This window comes from Marasmius oreades, chromosome 11 (genome assembly GCF_018924745.1).
Source record: "Marasmius oreades isolate 03SP1 chromosome 11, whole genome shotgun sequence".
Classification (NCBI taxonomy): domain Eukaryota; kingdom Fungi; phylum Basidiomycota; class Agaricomycetes; order Agaricales; family Marasmiaceae; genus Marasmius; species Marasmius oreades.
This window is the reverse complement of record NC_057333.1, coordinates 1,157,776-1,173,422: the sequence shown is the minus strand read 5'-3', so window position 1 is coordinate 1,173,422 and position 15,647 is coordinate 1,157,776. Positions and strand designations below refer to the sequence as shown.

The following is a 15,647-nucleotide window of genomic DNA, read 5'->3' as shown; positions in this document are numbered from 1 at the left end:
AAGCGTTCGTAGGAGAAAACGGAAACGGCACAGCAGAAATCAAAATGACTTCGAACAAATTCAGTTTAGCATGGCGATCATGCAGGATCATGCATGATTTTCCCACGATCCGCTCACGCCATAAAAAAAAATCAGAAAAGTGGTGCGCTTCTCCCAGCGTATAAAAAACAAGCGGTCTGGCACCAGCCCTTCCTCGCTCACTCTGATTCCCTCTCCTCCCCCTCATCCTCAACAACGGCCATGAACTCAACAGCTCCTGCGCCCGATGTCTATAGTCAACTCTACGGGGGTGTCGACTACTCCTCTCTCAACTGGTTCGAACAACAATGGGTCGCTTGGTACGTCTGGATTGGTAACCCAGTCATTGCGACTGGTCTCTTGGGCTTCCTCATGCATGAGGTATGTGTTGGGTTAACAGACGTTGAATTTCCTTGGACCGTGAGCTCAAGTCCCCCCGTATAGATTGTTTATTTCGGTCGTTGCATTCCTTGGATTATCATCGACGCGATTCCCTACTTTAGAAAATGGAAATTGCAACCAAGCAAGGTTCCGTCGGCCGAAGAGCAATGGGAATGTACAAAGTTGGTTTTATGGGCACATCTCACGGTTGAGCTACCTACTGTACGTTGCATTGTGTGTTTGGGATACTTGAGGCTGACCGTCGCGTGTTAGATCTGGCTTTTCCATCCCATCGCGGAGTTTATTGGAATGAAGACCTATCAAGTACCTTTCCCTACATGGCAGACCATGCTTTGGCAGATAGCGTTCTTTATGTTGTTTGAAGATGCGTTCCACTTCGTTTGTAAGTTGTTCTATCGTTATTCCAACGTCTCATCCTCACGATTTGTGTGTGTGTTCCAGCCCACCGTGCTCTTCACATTCCAATCCTCTACAAACACATCCACAAGCTTCACCACAAGTACTCGGCACCCTTTGGTCTCGCTGCCGAATACGCCCATCCAGCTGAAGTTATGATTCTCGGATTTGGAACTCTGGGAGGATCGCTCCTTCTGTGCTTGTTCACCGAAGTTCACTTCGTTTCCTTCTGGATCTGGGTAATTCTCAAACTGTTCCAAGCTATTGATGCACACAGTGGTTATGGTACGAAAACAAGGCTTTAATTGTGATTGATGATGATGTGATTGATGAAGTCAATCTTGTTTTTAGACTTCCCTTGGTCGCTCCAACACATTTTGCCTTTCTGGTCAGGAGCTGACCATCATGATTTCCATCATATGGCGTTCACGAACAACTTTGCGACCTCTTTCCGTTGGTGGGATAGGATTTGTGGTACTGATGACAAGTATGTGGCTTACCAGCGTCGGCTTACTGAAGCCAAGAAGAAGGCTAAGACGGGTGGTCGTGAGGAGTTGTTGTTGATTGAGAAGCAGTTGTTGGATGATGTTTTGGCGGAGGGTTTCAAGGAGGAAGCGAGAGTGGTGAATAGTAAGAATAGTTTGAAGATTGAGTGAATGTTCGAGTTGTGGTTAAAATAGGTTACAATATATAGACATTATTTTCTTGCGAAATTATAATAGTACCCACCTGAAGCGCGCGGATAATCTTATCAGCATCCGCGCTAAGATCTCATTTTACATCCGCCACTACGACGTACGTCGAGCCGTAATTTTCTGGCCGCTCCTTCATGATGCAGCTCGTCGTGCAGCAAGCGGACGCAGTACATCAGCAGATCAACTCTATAACGGCTCTTCTAGAGCAGTTCAATGCTCGTCGCTCAGGTTTACTTGGTGAGGCGTCGAGACGAGAGTCGGACGACACCGAATGCCAATGCGAAAATGTTTGCCCTCCCCCAAGTTCGAGTTGGTCCGTATACAGCTCGCCGACGTCTTGCTCGAATCTTCCTGTTGAAGTACTGGGCCTCATCTTCAACTACCTGGATCAAGGAGACCTCGTTAGGGTTTCACGAGCTCACAAGTTCTTGAACGTCATTGCCAACCGCGTTCTTTACCAATCCATCGTCGTTTCCTCCGAATTAGCACAGTCATCACAATGTATGACGGCCCTTGTAAAGCACAACCATCTCGCGCTGCTTGTCAGGTCTATTTCCATTCATTGGCCGCTCATACACACCCCTACGAAGAATTTGATCGACCTGCTCAAACGAACCCTTCGTGCTTTACCCTCCCTAACATCTCTCTTCATCGACGTTCCCAACGAGTTCCCCCAAGTGAGCCTCGACGGTTGTCCTTTCGCCCTCCAATCATTCAATACTTCCTTCCGATTTGACCACGGACTCGTTCGGTTCCTGGAATCCCAGCCTTCTATTACAGACCTCTCTTTACGTGGATTCAACTCGGATCCCTCCCAGTTCTCATTTAGTGCCAACACATTCAATCTGAACCCTACCTATACCCCCCCAGCTTTGAGTTCATCAGCGTTACCCAGGCTGGCCAAGGTCAATGCTATCCATGCGGGACCTGAGATCGTTTCCACTGTGGTCAAAGGCAGGCCGGTGAACACGGTGGTTATGCCTTTATATGCGGATTGTGCTATCAAGTGTTTGGAAGCACTTACCTCTACGTCTAGACCAATTGAAAAACTGAGCATTATGAGTTTTGATCCAAACGCGCCGAATTATATTTTGTCGGAGATCTCGAAACGGTTCCCCGAGTTGGAGGCGCTGGCGGTGGTCCTGCTGTTGGCGGAGTGTTCTGAGGTAAGTTCCTCCCTATCGTCCGTTTTATGCCTCCATTCGAATTTTTTTACTTGTAGGAAGCACTCGAAGCCGCAGCACCTTCTTTAGCTCGATTTGATCGCCTGAAAGTACGTTTCAGAAGTCCAGTTTTGTTTCATCCCTCACGCAACCCTGCTTTTTTTCATTGCAGTATATTACCTTCATGTCGGCTTCACCCATGATGAGTAGTCCACGAAAAGAAAGTCGTATTGCGAGGACTTGGCATACATATTGTCCAACGTTGAAAACGATCATATTACCCATGGGGAATGTTCTTTACTTGGACAATTCGACTTGGTCGATCTTGACAGAGTTTTCAGCTTGACCCGCAACGATGCTACATATGTTTATTTTTGGTATGTATGAATAGACGTTGCTATGACCTCGGTGACTGGGGCTGACCTTCAACCAATCACGTATAGTATTTCAATGATGATTATCACCTCGGATATTTTTACACGTACTTGAAACGTTTTTGGTTTTGATTACTCGTCATTCGTACAGCGCTGGCTCATCTCAGCATCATACCCACACCTTCTTTGTCGACGTATACATAACAGTCGACATTTCGAGTTCTCGTGCATTAGAAGCAACCATGGCCTCGACTTACTTTTGGTCAACGCAGATAAACTCAAATTGGCTTCTTTGGAGCAGTGTGCCCAATTACTATGCCCAAACTATGCCCTTCTCACCCTCGTTGCCGTAGTCTATACGACTGCGATTACTCCACATCATAGTCTCTGTCATCGCGGAAGCCTTCCCGTGTGAACCCAATACCCTATTGCAGGAATTCGATCAAGCGAATTTTGCCTTCCGTTTCATCGAGGCTGCAAGGATTCCCTTGGTTGTAATAATTTTCTCAAGGTGGATCTGTTTGGTGCTCATGGAAGCCTCCATCAAACGGACCCTGTTGACACTCTTAAGAAGATGAGGCATTTCCCTCTCCACATCTCTTCACTCACTCATACCTAGACTCTTTCCTCAAATGATGTTTCTCCTTAACGCGGCCGCCGCTTTGTCCGTCGTATCATCTGTCTATGCACAGAGCAATGGAGTGAGGACCTCTTTTTTCAAGTCTTCTCGATGTCGTACAGTCGTCTAATTCAGTTCATGATAGACTGTTCACCAGGTGAAAGTTGGTGGAGTTCTAAGCGCAAAACAAAACATCTACATGTTCGACCCCGCAAATACCCAAGCCAATGTCGGGGACGTGGTTCAATTCATGTTCACTGGCATTCCAGCAAATCATAGGTGAGTTGACGGATTACCCTCTTGCTTGACTTGTCGAGGGCTTATGGTCGTGTTTACTGCTAGTATCACTCAGAGTACGCCATGTTCTTTGCATCGAACGTTCTGGTAGCATAATGACCGACAACTTTTACAGGCAGTTTCGCCAGCCCCTGTACGCGTGAGGATGGAGGATTCGACTCTGGCTGGGTCGCAGCTCCGACTGACCACAATGGAAGTTTGCCACCTGCTACTTGGAACTTGACCGTCACCAATGCCAGCCACCGTGAGTCATGAATTTCCCTTCCTCAAAAAAAAAAGCATCTTGATTCTCGGTACTCTCTATTTAGCTATTTGGTTCTACTGCAAGCAAACTGTCCCTCAGTTCCATTGCTCCTCTGGTACGTGAATTAGGTATCGGTGTGTGTGTGGCCCAACACCGATCTGATCTAATTTCGCTCAGGTATGGTGGGCGCTATCAATGGTCCCACGTCGGGTGCCAATTCCATGGACAACTTTATCAAGAACGCACAGGGTGCTGGTGCGCCTGACGTGAGTAAAACACCATCTTATAACCAAATACCGACAATCATAACCGTTTTTTTCCCAGCAAGGAGTCGGTGGACTAGTTGGTCAAGGAGCCTCCGCATCCGCCCTTCCGGGTCCTATTACTGGAGACCTCCAATATTTCGGTACACCCATCTCGGGTGTTGCGTCTGCTACTGGCGGTGGTTCTGGCGGTGGTTCTGGTACCAGTGGAGGTGCTAATCCCACCAGTACTACGGGGAACGGTGCTGTATCGGCAAGGTATAGCATTCCGATCTTGACGTTGGTGACGATTGCAATGGGATTTGCATTGGCTTGAATGCGTGTGCTTTAACCCTTCCTCCCCCTCCCTCCTCTCGGATCCTCAGATAGACAATCACCGTTTAGTGCAGTCGTAATGGCATGTAACAGTCACAAGTAGGCAAGGGGGTATACTCTATGTACTTTTCTTCTTGTCCCCGCGTAGTTACAATAATACCATCTGTCCCTCAGCTCGCGTGCCTCTATCACCACTCCATGCCTTTTGCAAGGTATTTTACTCGTGCAACAGTTGAGCTAAAAAGAAAGAAAAACCCCAATCTTATTTCATTGCTCCGGACTACACTGATCTTATGTATCTCATACACTGAATATGTATCCAATAACAACCTTCCCGCAACATCAGTATCCGATCTGACCTTGTTCACATACAACATCTGAGATGGAAAAACCACATATCTATCCATTTGTTCATCTGATATTGATCCGAACACCATACATCTCTTCGAGGCAGTCGAAAAAGTGCTTGAGTGCGTTCGTTGGGGTTGTGTCTTGATTGACAAGATCGCTTCCATCGTCGTCTTCCTTCCCATCGCTTCGGCGAACTTCTTCCCTCTGTCTTAACCAAAAATGGGTAGGTCCGAGCTGCATCGGATAGAATGAGCTTAGTAGGACGGTTCCCTGAAGAAAGTAAATCCAAATAACACTTCCAACGCCTGCGTAGCTTCATTAACCAAACGTTTCACGTGCCAGCAGAATGACATGTCACCGGCACTATCTGACTTGGGGACTCCTCTCGCGTGTGTTCGTCGACTCCGGGGAGGAAGGAGGCGCAAACGACAGGATAAGACGGTAAGATGAGGTTCGACCGTTGTCGATCATCTTTCCGCAACACTTTGACTTCCTCCGCATCTTCCTTCTCTGTGTACCGCTAGGTTTTCTCCCTTTGCCCTCCGAGCCCTTTCCTGTTCGCGGTTTTTCCTCGACTACCCGCGTCCTCCTTTCTCTTTCTGGACCCATGAGATGACGTGGATTTATTCACAACTCTTTCTTGTTTATCCTCCATCAGCTCAGCTTGATCAATCGAGCCGCTCGTGCGCCAAGGCAGCGGCCGAAGTCTACACGAGCTGGATGGCCGATCCGGGTGCATATTTGGTTGAAGTCAATCGTCTGCGTGTCGAGACGAGCAGGAAGGGAGACTAACCGCTCGAGGATGTTATCGACCGCGAGATCGGAAGCGCCACATGTATTAGACGGTCCTACGAGGTGCTGAATGAGTTTGGTTAGGGTGTGTGCCTTGCCAGTTCCTAGACATGAAAGACGTGTTAATATCATAAAATTTGACGTTCATTCCGATAAAGTTTAAGTGGCCCTGAAACCGTCCTTATTTCGCGGTCACCTGATACTTTCTGATCGGGATTTCAACCACGCCACGTGATGAACATGAGGCATCCGCGCGATACCAAACTATCGTTCGTCTTTCCTTCCTCAACCATAAACATACAGAGCGTTAGGCTCATTCAAGAAACATGTCCGCACAAATCTACCCCGTTCAATCCTACAAACCGGCACCAGCCATGAGGCGGTTTCCTCTGGCAACTTCAGTCAATCAGAACCAAGTTCCACAACAACCTCAGACGACACCGAAGAGACCTCAAGAGCAACAAAAACAGAAGCAACCAAATTCTCCTCCTTTACCTCGACAAAACACCAAGACCGCTCCTCCTTCACCGCCACAGGTCATTCGGGACAAAAGTGGTCATCTACAGTTTCAGCGGCTGGGATTCTTGGGCGAGGTGTGTAGGAAGTATGCATCGAGCTGAAAGAATTAATTAACCAAAATCACCCTAAGGGCGGATTTGCGAGAGTATACGAAGTCAGAGATGCTCGTGGCACGAGGGTCGCATGTAAAGTTGTAACCAAGTCCTCCCTCAAAACCAAGAAGGCGAAAACTAAAGTGAGCGTCTTTGTCGCCATGGGCTTCATCATCTAATTCACAGGACTTCAGTTATATGCAGAAATCAAGATTCACCGCTCTCTAGAACACCCCAATATCGTTCAGTTCCAGGAATGTTTCGAAGATGACGAGAATGTTTACATGACCCTCGAGTTATGTACTAGTGGCTCCCTGATGGATTTGCTTCGGCGCCGCAAAAGATTCACAGAACCAGAGGCACGTTTCTTCTCGGTGCAGCTCATCGGGGCATGCCATTATATGCATACACATCAAGTTATTCATCGGGATCTCAAACTGGGTAACCTATTCCTGGACGGAAACATGAACATCAAAGTGGGCGACTTTGGGCTCGCTGCCCTAATCGAAAACCCTGGCGAACGCAAGAAGACCATTTGTGGTACCCCTAATTATATCGCTCCCGAAGTACTGTTTGACACCGCCAATGGCCATAGTTTCGAGGTCGATACTTGGTCTATAGGAGTGATTATCTATACCCTAGTGATTGGACGACCCCCATTCCAGACGAAAGAAGTCAAAGAAATTTACACGTAAGGAAATACCCATAATTGCCTCCATCAAGTTACTCATTTTTCCATTCCGCTTTCCGTATAGACGCATCCGCGACAACGATTATGAATTTCCTCCCGAACGCCCTATTTCCGGTCATGCACAAGCCCTTATCCAGTCTATTCTTACCCCACTTCCTCAGGAGCGCCCGGCTCTCCACCAGATTGTCGAGGATGCCTTTTTCACCCGAGGAACCTTTCCGCCTTCCATCCCCATGTCGGCTCACGACACAGCTCCAAATTTCCGTCATATTACACGAGCCGCTAGCGAACTCAATCTGAAGCGGGTCCGAAGGCAAGCGTTACTTGATGAGGGCCAGATCACCAGCATTGCCTTGCCAAAGGCAGCGAGCGATGAGGTTACGTCAACGCACGACCTCGGTGCTCGAAGCGTCAGCACCAGCATCGCTCAACAGGAGAAGGAGTTCCAGAAAGCGGTTCAGCCAGGATCACCTATCTCTGCCCTTCTTAACTCAGCCAAACGACCTTTGCTTAGAAGCAATGGTCCTGCGGGTAATCTGATAAATGGAGGTGTCAAGGAATCGCCCTTATTTAGGAAGCTTCAAGCTGCATCAACTGTTCCTTCTCCTCTCGGAAAAAGTGTAGCGAGAGCTCGAACGTCAGTCCGTGGCAGTGAAGAGGGTGTGGACCCTCAACCAACGGGGCCGTCATGGGAAAAGGTGCAGCTCATGAGGAGGAAGGAGCTAGAAGCGCAGAAGGCTCGGATCGTAGCTCAGATGGCACCAGTCCGAGAAGAGGAACGTGAAACTGACGACGATCTCCAGCCTCCGGAAGTTGTCCATCCTCTCAAGAAAGAAGTGAAGAGGTCATCTGCCAGTGTTAAGGAGAATCGTATACCTGGTGGGTGTTTGACCGGTTATATTATCCTATATTTTACTTATGGTCTCTTCAAGGCTCGATTTCTGAGCCGAAAGTCAAGATGTACGGTTTCGATGCTGTTACTCACGTTCTTTCTTTGGCGTTCGATGCCAAGGCTGCTGGCAAGTTGTTCAAGGATCCTCGCGAGGACCCATCCCTTCCATTGCCTGAAGAGAAGGTGTTCATAGTTTCTTGGGTGGATTACTGCAACAAATATGGCATGGGTTATGCGCTGACCGACGGAAGCGTTGGTGTACACTTTAACGACAGCACAAACTGTGTGTTGAGCGCAGATAAACGGTATGAGGACTGGTACACAATCTCCCTACACATGTTCTGATTCGGTGACAGACACTTCGATTTTATCTCGGCGCGGCAAAATGGTTCGGTGTATGTCCGCAAGTCGCATAGTGCGGACAACTACCCCGGAGACCTTGAGAGCAAGGTTTATTTGCTGAAGCATTTCGAGCAATATATTATGGATCGCCTCTATGGCCAGTTTGATTACACGTTTGAAGACACACAAAAGACGAAAGGAATGACTTGGGTGCAGAAGTACCTCCGCATGAAACATGTCATTGTATTCAAGATGAGTCACGACGTTCTTCAGGTAGGAGTTTGACCGCGGATATAAAGCTAAGGCCTATTGCTTATTCCCTCTTCGCTAGTTCAATTTCTACGACCACTCAAAAATCATTCTATCTTCGCATGGATTGTCCATCATCCATATAGACAAAAGCTACCAACTGACGAGATGGACTCTGGCGAATATCATGAAGATAGCTCTCCGGGTTGCTGCATATCCCGGACGTCATGGTCTGGACCCCGATGCTGTCAAATTCAACCAACGACTCGTTGACAAACTCAAGTACTGCAAGGAAGTACTAGTCAGCATAAAAGCTGCAAGCAAGGAAGGCGGTGACCCCGCGGCAGATGAACACGCCCGTAAGGTTATTGCAGCTGCAGACAGAAATGTTGTTGCCGATAGTGACGACCGACGAGGAACGGCGGGTTTACGGTTAAGCACGAGGACCTCAAAGGCTTCATTGCGGTAGGATATTGTTCATAGTACACATCGCTACTTCTGTTTGGCTACCAGCTTCCAGCATTAACTTAATGGCGAACAACATCAGGTTGTTCAGTCGAGTTCCTCTTGTGCCCTCTACCTCGCTTTCCTGTCCTTTTTTCACGACCTTTACTTATTACCACGATTATCATTCAGAACACTCTGGCATCCAGTTCACCATCTGTAGCTGCATAATACACAGTCCAACCACTTCGGAACTAAGAATCAGAAAGGCTTTACGCATCGTTGATCACAACCGTTCGCATGTTTGACTAAACCGCTCAACCCGCGTCTGAGCGTCTGCAAGTGTAGGCAGAGTACATTGTTGCACCCGTCTGCGTATTTAAAAATCATGATTCATCAGATCCAAAGCCCGTCCCTCGAATAGGCAATCGCACACTTTTCCCGGTTTTGCGATCTATTATGGAACGTACAAGTAGACAGGATATACTCTACCATCTTGCCAAGCTCGTCCCACGTAGTTAGGTACAATAATACCATCTGTCCCTCTTCAGTTCAGCTCGGGATACCTTACCTCCGCATTCGCTTCCAACCACTCCATCCATTTTGCAAGGTACTTTCCTCCTCGTGCAACAGTTGACGAGTCGCCTACAACGCACTGATAACCGCAACCGTCAGCCAGGGAAGAAAAAAGCTACTTTGGGGGCCCTTACCAAATGCCTTTTAGCCCTTGTCATAGCAACATTCAACCTGCGCTTCTCGCTCAGGAATCCCACTTCCTTCTTTTCATTGCTCCGGACTAGACTGATGATGACCGCATCTTTCTCCCTCCCTTGCATCCCATCGACTGTCCCTATTTCGATTGATCCAAGCGGGCGAAGAAGAGATGTAAGGAGTGTAACTTGAGCTTGATATCTGAAGAAGTGGTGTGGGCTGGGGGGCCAACGAGTAGAAAGGGAAAAGAACTAACGGAGTGATAACTGCGATCTGACTAGGTGGTATTCCGTACTCTATCTAGCGGATTGTTCAGGGTTATTATTATGTTTAAAAAAGAAAGAACAATTGAACTCACCAACCGCCCGACCCACTGTCGAACGACTAGTGCCTCATTCTCATTATACCGACTGCCACCTCCTTCACCCTGCTCCTCGACGTCATAAAATTCAAGGCCAGACGTATCATAAAACACCACTGGTTCGTTCAAATCTTCCTCATTCTTATTCCCCTCACCAGTAACGATATCCGATAACAACCTTTCCGCAACAGCGGGCTCCGATTTCAGCTTGTTCCCATACAACATCTGAGATGGAAACTCGCATATCCGTTTGTTCATTCGATATTGAACTTCCAACATCCGTTTGATCCGAACACCATACATCTCTTCGAGGCGGTCAAAAAGAGTGGTTTCGAGTGTATGCGGAGGCTTGAGTGCATTTGTTGCAGTCTGGGGAGTTTTGTCCTGGATTTCGAGATCGCTTCCCTCGACTTCGTTCCCCTTCTCTGAGGACCTTACTTTGGCCATCTTCTTCCGGCTCTCCTTGTCCCCCGCCTTCTCAACCGAAAGAACGGTAGGTCCCAACTGCATCGGATCCCCAGCCAGGATAAGCTTGGTAGGTCGTTTCCCAGAAGCTTGAAGGATGGGAATCCAAGTAACGGCTTCTAACGCTTGCGTGGCTTCATCGACGATAACAACATCAAACTCTTCCTTCGCCAAAGCCGACGTGCCAGCAGAATGACATGTCGCCAACACGATCTGACTAGGACTCAGAATGAGAGTCGAAACGGGACTACTACTCGCGTCTTCGGCTATGTTTGTTGACTCCGAGGAAGGAGGCGTAAAGGACAGAATACGAGAAGTAAGCTGATTCGACCGTTGTCGATGTTCTTTCCTCAACGCTTTAACCTCTTCCCACATCTTCTTCCTCTCCGCACCTCGAGGTTTACTCCCCTTGCCCTCAGACCCCGTTCCTGTTCTTCCACCCGCAGTTTTCCCCCGACTACTCGCGTTCCCCCTTCCTCTTCCTGAACCAGACCCACGGGACGACGTGGATTTCCTCCCAGTAAGAACACCCAAAAGTCCTTCCAACTCTTTCTTGACATCCTTCAACAAGTCAGCTTGATCAGACCTGGCCGCTCGTGCGTCCAAGGTCGCGTCCAAAGTCTTTGGTGACGACAACACACGAGCTGGATGGCCGATCCGGGTGCAGATTTGGTTGAAGTCGATCGTTTGCGTGTTGAGACGGGTAGGAAGGGAGACCAACCGCTCGAGGATGTTATCGACCGCGAGATTGGAAGCGCCACATATTAGAATACGGTTATGTGCGGATACGAGGTGTTGAATGAGTTCGATCAGGGTGTGTGTCTTGCCAGTTCCTTAGACGCGTTAGTTTCCAGGGATGGTGAATCTCTCACTGCTTACCAGGTGGACCATGGATACATGCCACCTCTTTACTAGCCAAGCAAAACCTGACCGCTTCCTTCTGAGAATCATTCAAGTTCTCGTCGAAAAACTTGATATTCTTCACGTTCGTATCGTCGAAATCAGGTGCTGAGGGGCGTTGTAGACCCAAAAGTACGCGGAAAAGAGGAGAAAATGTGATATCGTTCGGGGTGGAAGCACCCTCTTTCGCTGAAATGAGGCCGTTCACAAAACAAAGCTCCTCCAGCTGATCAATCGCCTTGTCCATCCTATCGTACGTGATCGTATTAGCGACCTTGATCAATCTACATCTCTCAGGAATAGCATCCATATCACGATCGTCGGAATTAAGAGCGACAACGACCCGTGTAGCGTTGGCCTTGTAGACGACTCCTTCAATTCCCGGCGTCGCGTCAGCGGCAGCTTTGGATTTTTCCACAGTCAAACTCGAAGAACCCTCGATCTTAACCAGATCACCACTCCGTATCTCATTCGGCTGGAACATGCCACTGCTACCCCCAGATTCCAACCCTAACTCGACTAAAACTTTGCCGCCCAAGCCGACTTGGACAGACATAACCGCAAGACCGAGAATGGCCAGACCATTCTTTTCGAGTTGTCTCGGTGGGCAATTGGTGAGTAATAAGCGACTGCGAGTAAGATCTGCGGTGCGTTCGAGGGAGAGGAGGTGTCGTTGGCGGGAGATGAACGCGGTAATTGGGTCGGGAGAGGACATTGAGGTGTGCACGTGTGTCGTACGCGTCAAGGGATCCCACGCTATAATCTAGTTACAGTAGTCCAGTACGTTCGTATCCCTATGAAGGACAGTATTCGACGTGATGCATGCGTTAACCGTGTTGATTCTTATCATTATTATACATAGGGTTCCTTCGTACCGTAACTGGCATGCACCCACACCTCCAAATACTACCCTGTAGGGTAGAGTCATGCCGCATCCTTCTATAAAAAGCCGTGAACACCCAGAAGTCAACATCCTCTATTGATATCATAGGGCACTGTGTCCGCCAGTAGAGCCCCAACCACCAGCTCCTCGCACAGTTTCTTCTAGATTCTGTAAATGAAAACATATAGGATGACAATGGGTGATAGGGTATGAGAGCATGCTCACCTCAACTTCAATGATCTCTGGAGTGTGAATTTTCTCGAGAACGAGTTGTGCTATTCTGTCTCCTTCTGCCACTACATCACCGCGTCAGTGCATGTATAGCAGCTAAAGATATTTGTGTCCACCTTCGAAAGGCTGATCGGAGAGGTTGACGAGCAGAACAAAAACAATCCGGTAATCAGCGTCAACCACCCCAGCGCCGGTGTCAATCATGAATTTCGAAGCTGTTTGCACGATGGTGAGTTTCGAGCTTCGATTTCGACATGGTCTGATAACACACCCAAACCGCTTCTAAGTGCAACGCGGTCATAGTGCCCAGGTGGGACCGCAATTGAGATTTGAGTATTGACAAGGCCCTTTTCATGGGGGTATGGTCTTGGCTTCAGCGCTGAGACGTGCCAGACTAAGTCAATATCAAGCTTGAATGCCGTGCTGGAGAGCCACGCGCGTTGGAACTTTTGCCTTGTCTGAATGACGCTTTACGAGTAAGTTCTGAATGATTGATGAGGAGGGTGAGCTTTCGTCAGGTGTCATTTTCCTCTTCTTCCCTTGCTGGAGGTATGACTCATGAGTAGAGGAAAGACGCGCTCGGGCTGGCGCGAATTTATGCAACACGGTCACGGGCACAAAGCCGCGCCTCTGACGCGCACTGCTTTCATCTTACACTACCTCGAGTCCTCGACTTTCAAATTTGTCAAGATCTTTCGTCATTCGATCCCCCGTGAGCGTCGTTCGTCGCAGGCGCGTCCCTTCGGACATTGTCTCCGAGAGACCTAGTCATAAGGCATAAGGTGTCGCCAGTACGCCCATTACATCTCGCCATTCCTTCCGGAAGAAGCACGACTCAGTCACTATCAGAGGAAAGTACATCAGTCTCAAGCCCCGTCGTCTCAACCAAAAGATCCGGAAGAAATCACCTCCCAGTGGCAGTAGCGTCAAAGGCTTCGCTTGGACGCGGATCTAGCGAGATTGTCCCCCTCTTCACAGTCTCAAGAGCGGGAATTTGATCCTAGTTACTTTGCCGCACTGCGAGCTAGACGTTTGACCCTTGAGGATCAGGACATAGTTCCAAGTTCCCAATCTCAGAGTCAACCACAGTATTGGTCACGAGAGGCAAATCACGAAAGTACGGGGAATAACGGCAATGAGTCAAAGTGAGTGAACTTTCGAATCCATCTTACGCACGTCGGTGCAAATGCTTAGAAGTGATTTCTGGGAGTTTAATTTGCCTGACCATTCGCCAGATATATCTTTCTCATCGAACAGCCTCCAACGTTCAAACTCAAATGTCTCGTTTATCATGCCTATTGAGGACATCGACATATCGAGCCTCTTCGAAGGAGATCACATGTTTCTGGCAGCACAGGACTCAACGGAGGATGTTCCCCCCTTGAAACCCTTATCTCGAGCTATCTCTGCTACTGAATCCGATTCAGGTGATGAAGAGTGGCTGCAGAATGTAGGCGACAGCACTGCCATTGGCCACGCTGTTTCCCAGTGACCACAACAGTCTTCTCCACCCCGATCAGTGTACCGTAGTCAAGAACCCGTAGAATCCAGGGGATACGTGTACTCCGGAATGGTCGTCTCAGTCGACGCTGACTGGTTGTGATGTGGATTCTTCACAGTGGTCTCTACCTCAAGACGCCACAGACTTCCTGGATATGGTGGATCAAAGTCTCGAGTTTAATTGGTTAATTGGTTTGTGGACGGATATGATAATAACGTCCTAGTAATATGTAGCCATTTTTTGGACATACTTATATCCAGCTTTCTTGTCAGGATTACACATGTTACACCATTTGCAGGTTGAGTGCTCCCGAGCATCTTGAGACGGATTTCAGAGAGACTTCCGGCTTGACCGTACATGAGCAACGGGTCAATGATACGAATTGGGCGAAAATCGATTTACGGGTACTGCTACTATATTATAAGAATAAATATGATAACTATCCATATTAACAATATTCATTAAATATCTTGATCGCAGTTGACGATCTTTTGGTCGTACACAACTTGGTCGGTAGGCTGAACGCTCCCAACACCGTTATTGTACCAAATGAAGTGGTAGTCATTCTTGCCCGCTTCTCCAGTCGGGTCACCATAGTTAACACGAACACGACCGAGGTAGGTCTTAGCAGTCACTTTGGCAACTAGAGCAGCCTAGGAGAAAAGAAGTTAAGGACAACAGATACAAGAGGGGAAAAAAGGTGAGCCCTTACCTTTTGTCCAGGTCTGATAGTGACTTCAACGTTTTGACTGAACTTCTTGTCCTCTGTGCTAGTCCAAGTATCGGAGTTCTCGAACGATGCACCGATCGGAAGCTCTTCGCCGCCATCCGCAGAGAACCCTTCGCTCACGCCCCACTTCCAAGACTGGGAGACAGTCTTGTCGCCTCCGATGGTCGTTTTCAGGTCGCTGGTTCCGCCTTGGCAGTTGTCGACGGGGTCACCGACTATGGTGGTGAGAACAGAGTCAGGACCCTGGGACTGCGACTCGAATGTGCATTTGTCGGCGTCATTAGTTGCGTGACCGGGGCAGTGGTCAAGATTGCCTGGGTCGGGTCGGTCAACGTTCTTTCGCTTTTCGATGGTACCCGCAGAGGTGGCAGCGACAACGGCGAGAAGAGTCAAGAAGGAAGAGAAGTACATGTCTGGAGATGAGTACGAGAGAGAAGTAAGAGTAGATATGCTTGTGAGATGACTCTTGTGAGGAAAAGTGAGTAGTAAATTCGGCTTCTTTTATACCTGTTGGCCCTCTTGGTTTTGGAAAATTGAAGTCCACCAGTTTCGTTCGTTCCTTGGTAGCCATAAGTGTAATCAATACACAGGTTGGAAACTGTGACGAGATTCATGAGGTCGCCGCTGAGTCGTTCCATCCTACTCGGCACTTCGTCAGTTGACAATTCATGGAGTCAAAAATGGAGCCTTGTAGAGCCTCGACTGTT

At 48.4% G+C, this 15,647-nt stretch overlaps 10 protein-coding genes across 11 annotated transcripts; 5 read left to right on the top strand and 5 right to left on the bottom strand.

The window, feature by feature from the left end:
- Positions 1-240: 240 nt before the first annotated feature.
- On the top strand, positions 241-1,472 carry E1B28_003211 (uncharacterized protein; the record flags this gene model as incomplete). Its single annotated transcript, XM_043160181.1, has 5 exons — positions 241-399; positions 463-621; positions 673-802; positions 862-1,101; positions 1,168-1,472. The coding sequence occupies 5 exons, from the start codon at positions 241-243 to the stop codon at positions 1,470-1,472; spliced, it is 993 nt and encodes a 330-aa protein (XP_043002137.1).
- A 173-nt stretch (positions 1,473-1,645) lies between these two features.
- On the top strand, positions 1,646-3,020 carry E1B28_003210 (uncharacterized protein; the record flags this gene model as incomplete). Its single annotated transcript, XM_043160180.1, has 3 exons — positions 1,646-2,677; positions 2,734-2,784; positions 2,847-3,020. 3 exons carry the CDS (start codon positions 1,646-1,648, stop codon positions 3,018-3,020), a joined length of 1,257 nt encoding a protein of 418 aa, XP_043002136.1.
- An 846-nt stretch (positions 3,021-3,866) lies between these two features.
- On the top strand, positions 3,867-4,787 carry E1B28_003209 (uncharacterized protein; the record flags this gene model as incomplete). Its single annotated transcript, XM_043160179.1, has 6 exons — positions 3,867-3,946; positions 4,010-4,020; positions 4,080-4,208; positions 4,273-4,323; positions 4,386-4,474; positions 4,533-4,787. 6 exons carry the CDS (start codon positions 3,867-3,869, stop codon positions 4,785-4,787), a joined length of 615 nt encoding a protein of 204 aa, XP_043002135.1.
- A 410-nt stretch (positions 4,788-5,197) lies between these two features.
- On the bottom strand, positions 5,198-5,377 carry E1B28_003208 (uncharacterized protein; the record flags this gene model as incomplete). Its single annotated transcript, XM_043160178.1, has 1 exon — positions 5,198-5,377. One exon carries the CDS (start codon positions 5,375-5,377, stop codon positions 5,198-5,200), a length of 180 nt encoding a protein of 59 aa, XP_043002134.1.
- A 280-nt stretch (positions 5,378-5,657) lies between these two features.
- E1B28_003207 (uncharacterized protein) lies at positions 5,658-6,061 on the bottom strand (the record flags this gene model as incomplete). The annotated part of the gene is made up of 2 exons (XM_043160177.1): positions 5,658-5,853; positions 5,931-6,061. The coding sequence occupies 2 exons, from the start codon at positions 6,059-6,061 to the stop codon at positions 5,658-5,660; spliced, it is 327 nt and encodes a 108-aa protein (XP_043002133.1).
- A 117-nt stretch (positions 6,062-6,178) lies between these two features.
- On the top strand, positions 6,179-9,602 carry E1B28_003206 (uncharacterized protein). Its single transcript, XM_043160176.1, has 8 exons — positions 6,179-6,522; positions 6,579-6,683; positions 6,735-7,231; positions 7,296-8,110; positions 8,164-8,428; positions 8,480-8,738; positions 8,797-9,502; positions 9,559-9,602. The coding sequence occupies exons 1-7, from the start codon at positions 6,256-6,258 to the stop codon at positions 9,181-9,183; spliced, it is 2,595 nt and encodes an 864-aa protein (XP_043002132.1). The 5' UTR covers positions 6,179-6,255; the 3' UTR covers positions 9,184-9,502; positions 9,559-9,602.
- Positions 9,582-12,315, bottom strand: E1B28_003205 (uncharacterized protein). Of its 2 annotated transcripts, none has more exons than XM_043160174.1 (5): positions 11,575-12,315; positions 10,228-11,528; positions 10,126-10,169; positions 9,869-10,070; positions 9,582-9,813 (listed from the first exon to the last, which is right to left on the bottom strand). In XM_043160174.1, exons 1-5 carry the CDS (start codon positions 12,308-12,310, stop codon positions 9,706-9,708), a joined length of 2,391 nt encoding a protein of 796 aa, XP_043002130.1. In that variant the 5' UTR covers positions 12,311-12,315; the 3' UTR covers positions 9,582-9,705. The 2 variants fall into 2 exon arrangements, with proteins under 2 accessions (XP_043002130.1, XP_043002131.1); XM_043160175.1 differs by having other exon boundaries at positions 10,228-11,517.
- A 100-nt stretch (positions 12,316-12,415) lies between these two features.
- Positions 12,416-13,252, bottom strand: DUT1 (Deoxyuridine 5'-triphosphate nucleotidohydrolase). The gene is made up of 4 exons (XM_043160173.1): positions 12,981-13,252; positions 12,826-12,924; positions 12,704-12,774; positions 12,416-12,646 (listed from the first exon to the last, which is right to left on the bottom strand). The coding sequence occupies exons 2-4, from the start codon at positions 12,911-12,913 to the stop codon at positions 12,581-12,583; spliced, it is 225 nt and encodes a 74-aa protein (XP_043002129.1). The 5' UTR covers positions 12,914-12,924; positions 12,981-13,252; the 3' UTR covers positions 12,416-12,580.
- Positions 13,253-13,785: 533 nt separating this feature from the next.
- On the top strand, positions 13,786-14,499 carry E1B28_003203 (uncharacterized protein). The gene is made up of 2 exons (XM_043160172.1): positions 13,786-13,854; positions 13,945-14,499. The coding sequence occupies exons 1-2, from the start codon at positions 13,845-13,847 to the stop codon at positions 14,199-14,201; spliced, it is 267 nt and encodes an 88-aa protein (XP_043002128.1). The 5' UTR covers positions 13,786-13,844; the 3' UTR covers positions 14,202-14,499.
- A 172-nt stretch (positions 14,500-14,671) lies between these two features.
- On the bottom strand, positions 14,672-15,351 carry E1B28_003202 (uncharacterized protein; the record flags this gene model as incomplete). Its single annotated transcript, XM_043160171.1, has 2 exons — positions 14,672-14,863; positions 14,923-15,351. 2 exons carry the CDS (start codon positions 15,349-15,351, stop codon positions 14,672-14,674), a joined length of 621 nt encoding a protein of 206 aa, XP_043002127.1.
- Positions 15,352-15,647: the final 296 nt, after the last annotated feature.